Below are 16,772 nucleotides of genomic sequence, written 5' to 3' on the forward strand. Positions count from 1 at the left end.
CGCTGAAAGAGTCTGCATAGCCGCCCCTGGTTGCGAGTCCCAATAGAGCGTCGACACATAGGCAGCATCTCTATACTCTAGACGGCCCGACATCATGGGTGACACTTTCCTCTCGCAGCCCGAGTTCTTCGAGGTGGAGCTCGGCGAATCTCTGCTATCGAGAACAGAGACGCTCGCCTCTTTCCGCGAGCTCGGCCCACCGGATCTTGTGCATGTGATCAAGTCTACAGGCACCAGCGCCAGAACACGCGACATGGGTTCCTACCACTACGTCTCGGGTGTCGATGCTTCCTCTTCTGCCGCCCTTGCCGCCTACATCAACAGCCTCACCTACGAGCTCGACCAGAATCCAGGCTTCTTCTCCAGCAAAGCGGCTTACAAGCTCAAGAGCGGCGCCTATTGCTGCTTCAACGCCTTCTCTCGCGTCGATGTACGTGTAGAGGTGCGCATTCCAGGCAGTGTCGATGCTTACCTCGTTGATCTTCGTGGCGAGCGTCACGAAACGACACCGGAAATCTGGCAAGAGGTCTACCTGTCAGCTCTTCTGCGTGCTATACTATATGCAGATGATGCCAACTATCGACTCGCTGGCTATCGCAAACTCGACCCAATCTCGAGTCCAGATGCAGAGCACCGTTTCCTTCAGGCAGCGGAGAACCTCTTCTTCAAAGGATGGCAGCTTGGTTCCGATCCCGAGATTCAAGTGGCCACCGTCGTTTCCAACCATCTCACTGCCGCTATCTTGAAGTACTTTGGCGAAGCATCTCGATACGAGCAGGCTGTTAACCTGTTCGAGAAGCTATGGGCGAGAGAAGCGGAAGTTGGCGCTCTGGTAGCCCAGTCGTACATCGGCATGAACCAAGAGATCAAGGCAGTTCAAGTGATGCACACTGCTATCAAGGAGACGCCTCAGTCGTACGCGCTCTTGCATGCTCAAGTCGACTTGTTGCGTTGCAAAGGCAAGTTCGAATGGGCGCTCAAGGTGGCTAAGCAAGCTGTCAACTGTGCACCCTCAGAGTTTGTTACATGGGCTAAACTCACGGAATGCTACATCGACTTGGAGCAGTGGCAGTCGGCCTTGTACACACTCAACTCCTGTCCTATGTTTACCTACAACGAGAGGGATTTGCACAGGATGCCCACCCCAGCACGAAGCCATTTGCCCGTCAAGGCTTTTATCACGGAGAGTGGACTGGTGGATGAAGAGAGTGCACGTGATAACGAGGCGGATGTTGCGCTCTTGCGATTGCCAGCACCTGCATTGCGAGGAACTTTCGCAAAAGCGTATGCGCTGCTCGGACGATTGGTCAGCTCGATTGGTTGGGATGAGCTGCTCAAGTATCGATCCAAGGTGTTTGTCATGGAGGAAGAGTATAGGGCGCAGAAGGCTGCTGCCACTGATGTCGCTCAAGATGATGACGCTTCGATTCGTGCTGTAGCTCCCCATGACTCGCCTCCGCTGGCTTCCTCGACACCGCCGCCGCCAGTTGCTGCTTCAGCTGGCGCCAAGGAACTCGACAGTGAAGCGCAAGATTCGGAAGAACAAAGCCAAGATGAGATGGACAGCAGCGAGATTCAGGAGCCTTGCAATGGTGCTGGTGCTGGTGCTGGTGCTGCTGCTGTTTCACAAAAGTCGCAGCTAGGCATCAACTCGGCCGCCAAGGCCTCTTCCCAATCCATTCCCACCATCAAAATCTCGACGGAATCTGATCACGAACGAGAAAAGCAAGAACTGGAAGACTACATGAAAGCAATGCACCAACCCTGCTTGCCCACTACCGATGAATCGCAAAGCCAAGATTGCACTTCAACTTCAATCCAAGTCGAAGCACCACCTCTGGAAAAACCGGCGCTGGCATCATCCAGTCACGAGGGCACGGAAACCTCGACGAGGACCACGGGCCTGCTCCCCTCTGATCTGCACAGCTGCAATGCAAACGGCAACAAAACGCCTCCGCCTGGGGCCATTGTGAACGGCGAACACGATGCATCGATCGCAATCGCCGAAGCTCGCCAAAACCAAAAGAACACTGGCGAATTCTCGTCATTCCGCGACAAACGTCTCTGCGAACGATGGCTGGACAATCTCTTCATGGTTCTCTACGAAGATCTACGTGTCTATACAATCTGGCGTGCTGAAATCGCGCATTTCCGCACGCAAAACCTCGCCTACCGCAAGACAGGAACGGAATGGGAAATCCTCGGAGAACTCGCTCTTCGGCTTCTGCACAAAGATGAAGCTAGAGATGCATTCCAACACTGTGTCGATCTCAAGTTTTCCGCAAAAGCCTACCTGAGGCTACTCGAGATTTACACCGAGGCCGGGGATGTTCGCAGGAGTCTGTGGACTGCGATTCGATTGACTGCTTACCATCATCGGTGGTATATGGAGGCAAGTTTTCCGGGCGCCGTCGCAAAGTGTCTTTTCAAATTGATCAAGTCTGAGGGGTTGGCAAAGGTTTCCTATACCCTCGTATCCATCGGTGCGCCCGAGACGATTGCGAGGTTGATGCAGAACTACTTTGCATATGCTAGTGCGTTTAAGGTTCCTGGATATGATTTCTAGCCGCTTGGTCCTGGCGTGTTTACAAGTATGCGATCTATTTCATCAACATTCCTCGATGCGTGTGCAAGTGGTATTGGTGCTGTGTGTTGATGATCTATTGTTGGGGCAAAGTTCGGACGGCGATGATGCCAACCGGCTCTCCATGCAATGCACCGCGGTGTTCTTCTATTCAACCCGAACAGGCCAATAGAAGATCCGACAGACTTGATCACTTTCCCTCGTACAGGTGGCGGAAAGAAAAGCCTCTTTGATTGGATAATTTCCGCAGTGAACGCGGGTATTTTTCTCTTTTTTTTTTTTTTTTTTTTTTTTTTTTTTTTCTTTTTTCTTTTTTTTCTTTTTTCTTTTTTCTTTTTTCTTTTCTCTTTTTTCTTTTCTCTTTTTTCTTTTTTCTGTTTTCTTTTTCCTTTTTTTTTGTTTTTTCCTTCTCCGTGCTGTGCTGTGCTGTAGCTGTGGTGATGCGACTATTGCCAAGCCTCAAAAAAAACAAAAGAAATCTTGGCATCGAATTAGAATCTGCACTGCTGACATGGAAAACTGAGTTGCAACTCACTTGGCATCCATATCCACCACACACTCTACTTTGCTCCAAGCTCTTGCTATCTCGCACAAGTCAGCTTTAGTGCTAGAGTTAACTTTGTCCGTGCCTGTCGCTGTCGCTCTTCCGTGCAAGAAGGCTTTCGCCAATCTCAACAGTGTCTTCTGTGTAGAAGAATGTGTTGTGAGAAAACTTCGAGGCGGGTGTCACTGCTTCTCGATGTTCCTGAGGATGAGACGAAAGCTTCTGTGTTCAAACTGTATATCAGCATCTGCTTGATGGGCCTAACCCTTGGTTCCCCTGCAACGCTTTCTCAGGCATATACATGAGCTTCGTATTCAACGTCTCTCGTCAGGTCGGCTCTATCTTGTTCCCCCTCTCTTCTCCCTCACACACAACCCGTGGACGACGACATCGAGCAGAAACTGGCACGATGAAATCGCCATCAGCAGCAACCACACTCGCCCTACTCGCTGCCTCAACCGCCCTATCCGCCACAATCCCCGCTCCCCCATCTATCGACTACACACTCTTCAAGCGCACCCTACTCGCCTCGCCCGCCCGCCTCGTCAATGGGAGCTACGACTACATCATTGTCGGCGGTGGGCTTTCAGGCTTAGTGCTTGCCAACCGACTTTCCTCAAACGCATCAATCTCAGTTGCTGTTATCGAAGCTGGCTCCTCCGGCTACTCTACAAATCACAAATTGGTTGTACCTTCTGCAAACCTGTACGATTCCTCAGTCGGCACGGAATACGACTGGCAATTTATAACCAGTCCTCAAGCCGGCTTGTCTGGTCGCAGTACTCCCTGGCCTCGCGGCAAAGTTCTCGGTGGCAGCAGTGCGATTAATGGGCTTTATTATGTTCGGCACAGTGAGGTAGAGCAGGATGTTTGGGCTGCCTTGATAGGGGATACCCAGGGAGAGAGGTGGCGGTGGGCAAGTATGTTGGAGGCTATGAAGAAAAGTGAGGTTTTTACACCCCCCAATCAAGCGACTATTAGGGCTACAGGTGTTGAATGGGTTCAAGATAGTCATGGTATTCATGGACCTGTGCATGTGTCTTTTCCTCAGCGAACCTATCCGCAAGTTTCTGCGTTTTTGCATAGTGCAGAGAACGTTGGCATTGAAAGCAATGCTAACCCTTATGCTGGTCAAAGCTGGGGATCTTTTCTGGCTACCAGTAATATCAATCCGATCAACTCTACCCGAAGCTTTTCCAGAACTGCCTACTTAGATCCAGTGGTGGAAAGGAGTAATCTCGATGTATTGACAGGCCATCTCGTTACCAAACTTATTTTCAACAGTACAAGCCAGGGTGATGCTGTTGCATCCGGTGTTCAGTTTGCTGCCAACCCTGAAGCAGCTCAACAAACCGTCTATGCGAGGAAGGAGGTCATTCTTGCCGGTGGAGCAGTAAACGATCCTCAAATCCTCCAACTCTCTGGTATCGCAGATGCCTCTCTTCTCTCCAACCTCGGTATCCCACTAGTCGTCGATCTTCCCGGAGTAGGCTACCACTTACAGGACCACCTCTCTACCGGAGTTGTATTTTCTCCTTCTGCCGGATCAGAAATGCCGCCTACCAAACTCACTGGAGATGCAATTACCGATTCATACGTCAACAGTGCTATAGCTTACGTTCCACCATCCACTCTCTTTAATCAATCCGAATGGAAGAGCATCATCGACCAAATCAGATCTCTTAGAGAGGAGAGCATCCAAGCTTACCATGCACCATCGGTTGTCAAAGCAGGCTACAAGGCTACCTACACTGCCCAAGTTGAACAATTCTTCCCCAAGCACATAGGTCCGATTGAGCTTCTCTTCGCACTCTCCTTCGGCACAATGCAAGTACAAGCTGCTCTTCAACATCCTCTCTCTCGCGGTTCTATTATTATCAATTCCACCAACCCCTTCGCACCGCCTATAATCGATCCTGCATATCTTAGCAACCCTGCTGATATGACAATTCTTCGACAAGGTTTCAAACTCGCTCGTCGTCTAGCTACAACACCTCCGCTTTCCAATTTCACCTCCTCCGAAACCACACCGGGAACAGATGTCAGTTCAGACGAACAGTGGGAAAAATGGATCAGAAGTGCTGTCAGTACCGAGTTCCACCCATCTTCGACATGTTCCATGTTACCAAGGGATCAAGGAGGAGTTGTTGATAGCAATCTTCGTGTATATGGAACGAGGAATGTTAGGGTTATAGATGCAAGTGTTCCTCCGCTTAGTTTTAGTGCACACTTGATGAGTGTTACTTATGGATTGGCTGAATTGGGAGCAGAGTTAGTCTTGCACGATTATATGAAAGGTATGCAAGGGTTCGAGCGGAATACTAGTGCTATTCATGGTGGTGGTGATGGTGGTGGTGATGGTGGTAGCAGTGTCCGTGGTGGAGAGGTAGGTGCGGGTACTACGTTGAATGGTAGGGCGGTATGCATAGCGACAATGGCGAGTGTTGTCTTGTCGCTGCTTTTGGGTTCGGCTAGCTTGATGTTATGAAAAACGACCAACTCCTTCTTGCTTCTTTGCATCCATCTTGAACACCAAACATGGACACAAAACATGGACACAAAACATGGACAATTGCATCTTTTCCTTGCTCTCTTTGGCTCCGCTTGAACAGACTCACACATATACACACGAGCAGCAAGGTCTGCGTCGAGAAGAAAGTCTTTGAAACTGCATGCATCTAACACAACCCACGTTGCTCTTTGCTCGTCCCCCGTTCCCCATTCCTTGCTCTTGCTTCTCCTCCCTAGAGACTAGTCTCATTACTCTCATAGCGTCTATAGGTATAACCCAAAAAGGCCAAGTCCTTACTTCCGACTCCCACATCTGCACCCTGCGGAGTTTCAGGAACATCCTGATAATCCTCTGTAGGGAAATAACTCGTATCAGTAACACTTTTCAACTGTGGAATAAATGGTGCATCGATCTGCCTGATACTAGACCAATCAACACCGGCAAAGAAAGGATGCTCTTTGATCTCGCTGGCCGAGTTGGTGCCCAATCTATCCTCTGGAGCTGTAATCAACCTTCTAATCATATCTTCTGCTTCGGGACTAAGATGGATGTCATCTGGGAATTGAAGTGTTTCCCTCCAAGCTAAGATCTTGCGATATGTATCGTGTGCGTTTTCCGAACAGAAAGGTGGATAGCCACATAAACATTCGAACATGATAGCTCCCAGAGACCACCAATCACATTCATTGCCATATCCCTGCTGCAGGAAGATCTCCGGTGCGATGTAGTCCGGCGTTCCAACGGTGGAGTAAGCCAGTTTACGACGGTTAGCTTTCCAGGTAGCGATTGTGTCTTTGGAAGAGAGTGTGAGGTTGATCGAGTTGACCGCCACCGAGTTCCTTCCGGTTTGAGCTGGGTTTTGAGCTGAAGTGCCTTCGAACAGACGCTGATAGTAGGCCGAATCATGCTGCTTATAGAATCCAGTGGAAAGACCGAAATCAGAAAGCTTGATGTGTCCTTTGGCATCAATGAGGATGTTGTCGGGTTTGATATCTCGATGAATAAAGCCCAACTTGTGAATGCCTTCCAAAGCCAAGACACATTCGGCCATATAAAACCTCGTAACATCCTCGGAAAAGGTATCGTACTTGATCAACATTGTCATCAAATCTCCACCGGGTAAAAACTCCATCAAGAGATACAAGTAAGCCGTGTCTTGGAAAGAGTAGAACAGCTGCACTACCCAAGGCGAGTTACTCTCGGCAAGAACATCCCTTTCGGCACGAACATGTGCCAGTTGATCCTTCTTAAACATTTCGCTCTTTCGTAAGGTTTTCATGGCGTAGATTTTGCCAGTATCGGTTTTCTGCACCAATCGAACTTCACCAAATGCGCCTTTACCAATCACTTTGACAGTACGGAAGTCGTCCAAACCCAATCGAGTTCTTCTGAGCCGTAGGAAATTCGACTCTCTCCGACCAAGTTGTGCAAGCTGACGTGCTTTACGCTCGTCCGAGAGATGAACTCCGTCAGCAGGGTTGCTCAGACGATCTTCGAGCTCAGCAGCACGCTTGATACGTTCTACAGCCTGTTCTACGTAGACCTTGTAGAAGTTTTCCAGTTTGAGCTTGGCACCCGTGGCTGCTTCGATGGTGGATTTTTGCATCCCGTTGGTGCAACGTTCAAAGTAGACATAGTCGGCTGGTTTTTCGTTGGTGGGGTTTGGGGAGGTGGAGCCGCCGGCTTGAGAGTATTGCTGCTGCTGTTGGTAATATTGCTGCGGTTGTTGTTGCTGTTGTTGCTGTTGTTGCTGTTGCTGTTGTTGTTGCTGTTGTTGTTGTTGTTGCTGTTGCTGTTGCTGGGAGTAGGTTTGCGCTTGAGCGTATTGCGGAGATCTCGGAGCAGCGTTGATTGGACGAGCAGAGGGAGAGGGGGATCTGTTGATGGGGGAAGCACTTTGAGCGCGTGATTGGTAAGGAGCTTGAAGAGCTTGCTGCTGTTGTTGAGAAGCAACGATCTGCTGCTGTTGTTGAGAAGCGGCGATCTGCTGCTGTTGAAGCTGAGCAGCTTGAGACATGGCGGGATGCTGTAGTTGGGAGGGGGGAGCCTGTGCCTGTGCGGCAATGGCAGCTTGGTAGATCTGTGCCTGAAGATGAGGAGGCGCTTGGTAGTGGTGAGCAGCGGAAGCTTGCTGTGCGTAGGCTGGGTGGGCAGGAGCAAGGCAACGAGAGAGTCAGCCACTATTGTGCACACAAAGAAAGAAAGAGAGAGAGAGAGAGAGCGAGAGAGAGCGAGCAAGATGATGACAACGAACCTTGACTTTGAGCGAATCCACCTTGACCAGCAGCACTGAAGCCGTATCCTACAGGGCCTTGGTTGGAGGCGAGGTTCATGCCGTAGCCCATGGGAGCAGCGTATTGTGCACCGTAAGCCATCTGGTTGGTGGGTTGTTGCACTTGTGGCAGCGCACGGGCCTGTGGAAGAGGCGAGCGGCGCGACTGGGGCACGCCGTTCTGGTATGCCATCGCTGTTAAGGGGAAAGGCAAGAGATTGACGTGCAAAAGGCTTCGAGATGAAGGACGAGGTGGGTGCGAGGTGCGAGGTGCGAGGTGGGAGGGAAAGGAAGCGGATCAAATGGATTGCAAAGGTCGAAAAGGTGGCGCTATCGTGGTAACAATGGCTGAGTCGAGGAAGAAAAGGCGAAGAAGCATCACTGAGCCACCGTGTTACATGCGCAGGCTACATGCATGTCGTAAGGAAGTAACCAAGTAGATTGCGGCAAGGATCTAGAGGCAAAGCTGGTTCGAGTAAGTCGTACAAAGTGACCAAGCGACCCTAGCAATCCGAGCTTCTCTCGTGCGGCATCTATTCGCACGAGAAAGTGTCCATTCGAGGCCAAGGAGCGGGGGGCCCGATTTGGTGCCCGATCGGGACTCCCTTTATAGCCCGATTTGAGCTCCCTTTGTTTTCGTTATTTGACAGCTCTCGATTGTGCTTGGAATGCTTCTGTAGCCACACGTTGCCGCCCACATTCTCTGGCATTGTGGTCGACTGTCGCCCACGCAAAGGTCTGGATTGCCACCCTTTCCAATCTCGGTCTGCACTAGGCGTGGTAACCTCTGGTTGTGCTGGAGGCGAGATGAAGGCCGAATTAGGTGCCCCTTGAAGCTTTGTTGCTCACAATAGTCTCTGCCTGCAACAAAGGGGTTGCATTCTCCGCCTTTTCGGGCTTGGCTCGCCATGGTGTGAGGACTGTCTCTCATCTCAGCCTATCTGATCGCAGGGCGCAGTTGGGATTGCTATTCTTGAATCAAGACAAACGGCTTCTTACTGCATCCGCTTCCACATTCCTTTTGTCGAGTGCTGCTTACTCCTGCAGAAGATGGCATTTCATATGTGCAAAGCAAGCAAGCCAGCCAAAGTGCCGCTGTGACCTGCCATCCCGAATGCTCCTCCCTCCTTCACTTCCGCCACTTGCTTTAAAAGCTCTCCTCGGCCCCTCTCTGCTCACCTTGAATCTCTGCACAGATCCTTTGTCGCCAATCTTGATCGCACGCTCATCGTCCCTGGCAAACATGTCGTCTTCCTTCTCATCCCGTCTCTCTGCCCTCTCCTCATCCAGCACAAGCACCGCAAAATCCTTCAATCCTCCCAGGCCGACCTACAATTCGCCCAAGCTCGTGCGTGATTCTCGTCTTGTGGCACACCCTTTTGCTTCCAGTAGCTACACAGCATCCAGCCACGCCAGTGTCGAGTCAGACCCCTCCTATCACCAAGCCAGCCAGCGATCACGCAGCGCAAGCACCAGCAGCCATTCATCTTGCAACGCCCACGCCTCGCAGCTTGGCGCCACCTTCGTCAACCTCGACGTTACCTGCCAGTCGCCATACCAAGCTGCTGCCGACTCGTTGGTCTCTCCGGCGACTGACGACTGCTCCTTCCAAGACGCAATGGTTCGTAGCAGGAGCAGCACTTTGGCTTCTCGGAACAATGTACCATCCCAATCCGCTCCCTTTCCTCCACCACTTGCCTCTCCCAACCCTTTCAAGAGTCAGTTCGACGATGACTCGGAGGACGAAGAGAAGATTGATCTGGCTCCCAAAGCTCTGGCCGGAGTTCCTCACCGAGCGCGTCTGGCAGCCATTGGTACGGCAAGTCGTTTGTTCAAGGGCAGGCGTCACAGTCGCAACTCTTTTGCCAGTCTCACCGCCGACAGTATCAACAACCAAGGTCTGCCGCCCCCTCTTCAGCAGCTTGATAAACCGTCTAGCAGGCAGCGTGACAAGCAAGTCCATCGTCCTTCCACTAGTGATGGCACGAGTCCACACCCTCGTCAAGCCGTTTTTGGTCATCGTCCCTCACCCTCGGAGCTCTCATTTGGCTCCCACCAGATGTTGAACAACAAGTCGCGAGGCCCCATTCCAGCCGACAAAGATCTCATTCTCGGTCTCAAGGGTGCCGCAGTCAAGCCTCGTTTCAAGTTAGCAGAGAAGAACAAGAGTCTGCCCAAGACTCCTGAGGAGCACGCCATCTCTCATCATCGGCAAGCTTCGAGCAGTGTCGCGCTTCAGTCGGCGAATGGCACGGTAAGCTGCATCGATCCCCCACCCTACTACTCTCTCTCTGAACAAGTCGAGCTGAAAAATGGCAAAGACAGCCTGAGAAAGTCGCAATCTTTATCTACCCTCCGATTTGATGCTTCTCGTAGACCAAAGCTGCCCTCGCCTCCCTCTCAAGTCCAAGCAGCAGTAAGCGTCAAGTCGGCTGCATACACTCAACGCTGCGCATGGGAAGTCATGTTGAGCACCCCGCCAAGTACAGTCGATGATCACAGCAGCCTTGAGAGCTGCGGTCGTATCGCTCGGGTTGAAAACAGTCTTCCTGACTCACCACCGAGAGGTAGCCTGCACAAACCACAACGTCTTCCACCGCAGAAACCTCCTCCGCAGACCTTGCCTCCGCCTCCTCCACCCCTTGCTTCCAAGCAGCACATCTTTGCCGACAGCTCAGCAAAGTCTTCCGTCGAGGTCGGTAGGCCGTCTTTGACCTCATCGGCCGGAAGTTCAGCCAGCAGCGAAAAGCAAAGCCTGTCGCCTAAGCAGTCCATCGAGTCTGTCCGCTCGCAGAACAAGCAGGCTTCGCTGGATAAGGCAGAACAACTTGTTCCCCAACGTATGCAGTGCACTTCTTCCCGTGCAAAGATCGAGCTGAATGTCGGTGGCACAAAGTTTGTCACACTCTTCACTACTCTACTCGGAGCACCTGGTGATGATCCGCGCTTCATCGACCACCTCTCTCCCCACAGAGAGATGACTGACAAGAACACTTCCGAGGCAGCCCTGTGTGCAGGTACTCACCTTACCCGCCGCAAAAGAGTAGACCGAGGCACAAGACATCAATGTATAGGCTCCCAAGAAAGCAGCTTCGACTCCCCCACTTGTGTCTCTGTTACCACCGTTGACCAAGAGGCCAGTCCGACGCACGCTTCCAACCTCACCTCGAGCGTGGGATCACTTGCATTACCCGACCCTCTATCCACCAACAGCAGCAGTAGCTCCCTCGTCACCTCCTCCTCAACGTCTCAGATTGACTCTGGTACTTCGACTCGCCGAACGAGCGATCTGTCGGATGCTTCCTCTTGGTCCAAGGCAAATGCTCCCACTGCAACAACACATGAGGAATCGTCAGGCGTCATTACGCCCTCTCGAATCTTCCTAGACCGCAATGCCGAGCTCTATTCTGACATCTTGGACATTCTTCGCACTCGTAAACTGCCCTATCGCTTGCAAGTGGCAAGCATCGCTCATACTACCGAATCCAGTTCAGCCTGTAGAAACGAGCCAGGTTGCGCACTGACAGCACTCAAATTGCAGTTGACGTGTCGCCTTCATCAAGTAAAACAAGAAGCTGAATGGCTAGGATATCGTTCAGTCGTCGAGTTGTGCGCTAAACAGATCCACCTCCTGTAACAATCCTCTTCCACGCAATACCAAAACCATGTTTGATGAATACAATAGAATTATAAGCCATCGCCATCAAGGGGAAGCATTTCGTATTGTATGTACAACCCTTTCCAACCGAGAACAACTGAATCCATCCCCTCTCCCCTCACCCTGCTCCTCAACCTACTCTGCATCTTTACTCCTCCTCCCCCTCCTCCCCCTCCTCCCCCTCCTCCCCCTCCTCCCCCTCCTCCCCCTCCTCCCCCTCCTCCCCCTCCTCCCCCTCCTCCCCCTCGCCGTCGAACTTGACCCCCCTAACCGCCATCGTACATCCCTCATAGAGCTCCAAGTTGAGTGCTGCCAAAAAGCACGGAACGCTCTGCCTAATCCCGTTGGGATGCAACCAATATTCTTTCAACCCCTTCAAATTGACCAATCCCGGTGACTTGACCGCCTCCCCCATCAATTTCATCTTGCCCACATCTCCTCCTTCGCTTTCAAAGATGAGACTAGTCGAATTCTTGGATCGGTTGAAAGTAGAGGTCACTTTCACCTTTCCGTTTTCTAAAAACTTAACTTTGTAGCCGAATAGAGATTCGATTGCTTCCCGGAATTCCTTTGCTTTCGCCGAGAAGACTTGTTTGAGGCGAAGCATTGCTTTTTCTTTGGCTGCCATCGAAACTTGTAGTGCTGTCAGGTCCGAGCGGAGGTTGTGAACGACTGATTGCGGGATGAGGGCTTGATCGCAGTTGGTTGAGGTGGTGGTAGGGTTGGTGGTAGTAGCCTTGGTCGTAGGGTTGGTTGCTAGTTGCGTCGAGAGTTGCGAGACTCGGGCAAGCAGAGCCGTGTTTTCAAGTTTGAGAGCATCCAATGTCTTTCTCCTCAAATCCAGATCGAGACTCACTGGATTCTGAGAGAGGACGAGACAGCGTTGACGTTGTTGATCGAATTCTCCTCGACCAACTCTGAGCCATAAGCTCTCATTCTCCTTACTCAGCCCTTCGAGTTCTTTAGCCATTTGCGCCGTGCCTGCTGTCAGCTGAGCCACTTTGCCTTCTAGCACTGCTTTCTCGCTCAACAATGCATCCATTTTCGACTGGAGATGCTCACCACCATCAACGTTGCCTTCTTTCTCACAAAGTGCTTTACTAACAGTCTCGAATTCCTCCACCAGCTTTGCATGTTCCGATCGCACCTGCTCAAGTTCCCCCTCAAGCAAGGCAATCCTTTGGGTATGTGCAGCAGAGTAGCAAGTGGAATCGGTATGATTCTTCTCTTCCTCCTCATAAGAGGCGAGGATCGTCTTGAGGCGAGTCGTTTCATCCTGCATTCTCGACTCGGCTTTTTGCGCTCGAGCGAGCAAAGTTTGAAGCGAGATGAGTTCCGTTTGAGATTGGCGCGAGTGACTGTCGACGTCTTTTGCTTCTTCTTGCAATTCACCGTTGCGCTTTCGCAGTTTCTCGACGGTGGTAGTGAGCGCTCGACACCTAGCTTCCAACCCCGTCACCGTGCCTCGTAATGCGGAGAGATAGTTCGGAAGCGTATTCCGATCCACAACTTCAGGAGGAGAAATCGTGGGAAGAGCAGAATCGACATGAGCAGCAGCAGCACTAAAAGCTGCCTCGACATCCCCCTCTTTACCAGTCCTAAGCAACGCATCCCATTCCTTCTCTCTTTGCCGTGATTCCTCGATCTTTGACTCGGCAGCAGCGAGTTGGTCTCGTAGCGAATCAAGCGTCCGCAGTTTCGCTTCCAGCGATCTTTTCTCCTCTTTTAAAAGTTCGACGTTGGCTGCCTGGTGGCATAATCGACCGTTTTCAGCCACCAAATGCGCATTTTCAGCCTCTAGCTTCCGCAGATGCCAAGTTTGCCTCGCCAACTCCTCTGCAATCTTGCTCCCCTCTTCTCCTCCAAATCTGGATTGATCTCTCTCTGCTAGCCTCATTCGTTGCTCATCTTCGAGTGCTTGCCTCAAATCATCCAACTCTGCCTTACTTGCTCCCAAATCATCCTCCAACACCTTGGCCCTAACCTCGGCTGATTGCGCTTCAGCTTTGGTCTTGCCCAAATCGGATTCCAAGATTGTAACTTTTTCTCTTAACTGCGAAAGCTCCAAAGCAGAGTTGCATGTCGCTTCATCAAGTTTGTGCGTGAGTTCGGAATTGAGGCTTCCAAGTCGAGCCACTTGATCCTCGAGAAGTTGACGTTTGGTGTTGAACTCTGCTTCTTTGGTGCAAGTGGATTGCTGATGTTTATCCCATTCGTCGAGAAGTTCGATGCGTTGGCGGTTGAAGCGATCCAGTTCTTTGCATTTGGATTCAAAGTCTTTTTCTAGCTTCTTGTATTTCAGGGATTCAGAGAGGAGTTGTTGGTCGTAGTGGGTGCGGAGAAGGGCGACTTCGTATGCGGGCGATTCCGGGCGAGGCGTTGAGGCGGGGTGAAGTTCCGCTTGGAGGAGAAGAGGCGACCTTCCATCCATGGAAAGTTTGCGCAGATGGCGACGTTTGATGGCGGAAGCGGAGAAAGAAACGTTGCTATCATCGGCGGTGAAGCCGGCGGCTGAGAGGGTTCGCTTGTGACCCAGACCCATGCCGAGGGATGTATCGAGGAGGATAGATTGGCTGGAAGCGTCGTCAGCGCCACAATTAGAGTAGAGGAGGTGGTTGGATGGATTTGGATCGAGTGGACGTCGAGGTTGGAGGGTGCTGATTCGACCAGCTAGACCGCCGTAGGTGTGGGTGGAGGGTGCGGCGGAGGAGGGCGGAGGAGCGCCGGAGTTGCTACCGGTGGAGCTTCGGCCTGCAGTGGTGGTGGAACGGTATGCCCCCATAGGACCGGATGCCTGACGGGGAGGATTAGAGGCAGCACCGGACATGCGAGATGAAGGGCGAGGGATGGCAGATTCAGCATTGCCAGAGATGGACGCCGCCGACGTTGAGGTGCCAGGTCTCGGTATACCTGATCGCATAGGAATACCTGAACCACCAGCAGTCATTTTGGCAAAGTATCTTTGTTGATGGTGTTGAGGTGAGAGCAAGTGCCAAGTGTGAGTCTCTTGTGTTGTTCTTCTGTACGATGTTTTGATCCAATCACGTGCGAGGCTTTTGGATCGGGGAGGGGAGGGGGATCGGGGGGAGAGGGATCGGGGAAATCGGGTCATTTAGCATCGGGGCAATCGGGCATAAAAGATCGGAGATCGAAATTTCGTCCGACTTCGCCACCGCTATCTCATCGTCAGCTTTCACCCCTTTTTTCCCTTTGCTCCACCATCTCATCCTCGCCTCTCCCTTCTCCTCATCACTTGACTCGTCGCCGCCATCATCATCAAGATGGCGTTTCTCAGGCCGCCAATTCTGCGCCCTTGCCGCCTCACCACCAGCGCTTTCGCATCCACATCTCGCCTCACCCTCCACTCCCCCTCTCCCAACCCCTCTCCCATCCCCTCTCCCAACCCCTCCACCACCTCCACCTCCGCAACCTTCAGCACCACACCCCTCGCCTCCGTCGGTCAACGACTCCCCGCCACCTTTGTCGATTTAAAGAAAGCCGAAAAGTATCGCAACTACGTTCGTCGCCTCAAATGCGCCAAATACGTCCTGGTCTCCAACCTTCCCACCACCGCCACCCCCACCGACCTCCGTTCCCTCGCCTTCGGTCAAAAAACATTTAACGACGTCTCCCGTATCGAATACATCTATACCAGGTCCCTTAGTCCTTCCTCCAAAGCCATTGTTTCCTTCTCTTCCCCCATTCACTCTCATGATTACGAGTCTCATGTACATGGTCGTATATTGGGAGGCAAACAGCTATCTGCTTCTCTATACACACCTGATGACCGCGTTAGACTCCTTCAAAGGACCTACGCCAGCTGGCCGCAAGAATATCAACTCCCACTGGACTTGATAGAGTATGAAGGTGGCAAGCTCGTCTTGTTGAACAATATCCCGCAAGAGACAACCGAAGCGAGACTAGAGGAGAGGTTAGCGGTCAGGTATGATTTAAAACCGCAAGATCGATGGAGAGGGAAGAGGGAAAGTTATGCCGGCTGGGAAATAGATAAGAAGGGTTATGGCGGAAGTCATGATGCAGTGTTGGGCGGCGTGTTCAAGTTGCCCAAATGGCATCCGGATGCTACTACGACCGCGTTTTTGGTTAGGTGTCAAACAGCGGTTGAGGCGATGAGGTTGGTTAGGAGATGGCATAATACTTTCTTCGCTCCAGCGACGTTTGATATTCAGGTTACTGGCGGACGCTTTAAGCTTTCTGCTAGTGTCTTGTACTAGCCAACCACAACCTCGAACCGATCTATCGCAATGGATACTGAACGTCAGCCAACTCCCTCCCACGGCACCGCACCTTGCGCTCACCATCGCTGGTCTCAATCGCTCTTGCCCTCTTAGCAACACCACCAACTGACCCTGGCACTTATCGACCAATCAAAACCGACTCCCAGCGCTCAGCATTCTGGATCCGCATCAACATGCCTTACCACACAACAAAAGGTGAGTCGTCTCTTTTCCACTACCACATCCACCTAGCACAGCAGTTTCCGCACATTCTCCCTTCCAGACCGGCATTCGGTTGGGTTGCGACGAAGCTCGTCACTCTCCGTCTTGGCAGTGACTTTGCACAGAGACAGCAGCACGTTTTCTCTTGAGAGTTGCAAGCGTCGTTGATGACTTGAAAAACGCACTATACGAGCACCGTACCAAGAGTTTCCTTGGCGCACCTTGTCCTTATCCGCTCTTTCGCAAATCCTTGTATCGCTGCATCCTGTCGAACCGATGGGCTGGGCAGGATCTGATATCGAGGCGGTAGCGGGAGTCTAAGTTGCGGATTGCCCTTGTCGCAGCAGCAGCAGCAGCAGAGATTCGAGGACCGAAAAAAGAAAAACAAAGCTAGAGACCAAGCCCCCCCCCCGCATTCTTCCCTCCCCCCAAACTACATTTGTCTAGATCAAGATCAACACACAAATGGGGGGAAGCATGGGGAGACGGTCACCTCACAGCGAGGCGAGATCCCGTCGTCGATTGGGCAGCTTCGCCGTAATGGTAGCCCCGATTGGTGGCGTGGACCGCAACCCTAGTGAGATTTACAATGGGTGCCTGCTTAACCAGCAGGCTAAGTATGCTGCGGGGTTGGCCTTTGATCCGGATCTCCTTCGTCGAGATCCTTGGGGAAGGGTTGACCGCTCGTCGAGTCAGAGCCGTGTGCGTGTTTGGTGTTCCTCAAAATCCTCCTTTCCGTCTT

At 51.9% G+C, this 16,772-nt stretch overlaps 6 protein-coding genes across 6 annotated transcripts; 4 read left to right on the forward strand and 2 right to left on the reverse strand.

Moving 5' to 3' along the window:
- Window positions 1–94: 94 nt before the first annotated feature.
- On the forward strand, window positions 95–2,566 carry UHO2_06007 (uncharacterized protein; the record flags this gene model as incomplete). Its single annotated transcript, XM_041557721.1, has 1 exon — window positions 95–2,566. One exon carries the CDS (start codon window positions 95–97, stop codon window positions 2,564–2,566), a length of 2,472 nt encoding a protein of 823 aa, XP_041413655.1.
- Window positions 2,567–3,537: 971 nt separating this feature from the next.
- On the forward strand, window positions 3,538–5,616 carry UHO2_06008 (uncharacterized protein; the record flags this gene model as incomplete). The annotated part of the gene is made up of 1 exon (XM_041557722.1): window positions 3,538–5,616. The coding sequence occupies one exon, from the start codon at window positions 3,538–3,540 to the stop codon at window positions 5,614–5,616; it is 2,079 nt and encodes a 692-aa protein (XP_041413656.1).
- A 256-nt stretch (window positions 5,617–5,872) lies between these two features.
- UHO2_06009 (putative protein kinase Ukc1p) lies at window positions 5,873–8,105 on the reverse strand (the record flags this gene model as incomplete). The annotated part of the gene is made up of 2 exons (XM_041557723.1): window positions 5,873–7,782; window positions 7,895–8,105. 2 exons carry the CDS (start codon window positions 8,103–8,105, stop codon window positions 5,873–5,875), a joined length of 2,121 nt encoding a protein of 706 aa, XP_041413657.1.
- A 1,050-nt stretch (window positions 8,106–9,155) lies between these two features.
- Window positions 9,156–11,549, forward strand: UHO2_06010 (uncharacterized protein; the record flags this gene model as incomplete). Its single annotated transcript, XM_041557724.1, has 1 exon — window positions 9,156–11,549. The coding sequence occupies one exon, from the start codon at window positions 9,156–9,158 to the stop codon at window positions 11,547–11,549; it is 2,394 nt and encodes a 797-aa protein (XP_041413658.1).
- A 169-nt stretch (window positions 11,550–11,718) lies between these two features.
- UHO2_06011 (uncharacterized protein) lies at window positions 11,719–14,517 on the reverse strand (the record flags this gene model as incomplete). The annotated part of the gene is made up of 1 exon (XM_041557725.1): window positions 11,719–14,517. One exon carries the CDS (start codon window positions 14,515–14,517, stop codon window positions 11,719–11,721), a length of 2,799 nt encoding a protein of 932 aa, XP_041413659.1.
- Window positions 14,518–14,851: 334 nt separating this feature from the next.
- On the forward strand, window positions 14,852–15,805 carry UHO2_06012 (uncharacterized protein; the record flags this gene model as incomplete). The annotated part of the gene is made up of 1 exon (XM_041557726.1): window positions 14,852–15,805. One exon carries the CDS (start codon window positions 14,852–14,854, stop codon window positions 15,803–15,805), a length of 954 nt encoding a protein of 317 aa, XP_041413660.1.
- Window positions 15,806–16,772: the final 967 nt, after the last annotated feature.

The sequence above is a fragment of the Ustilago hordei genome (assembly GCF_900519145.1).
Source record: "Ustilago hordei strain Uho2 genome assembly, contig: UHO2_contig_16, whole genome shotgun sequence".
NCBI lineage: Eukaryota > Fungi > Basidiomycota > Ustilaginomycetes > Ustilaginales > Ustilaginaceae > Ustilago > Ustilago hordei.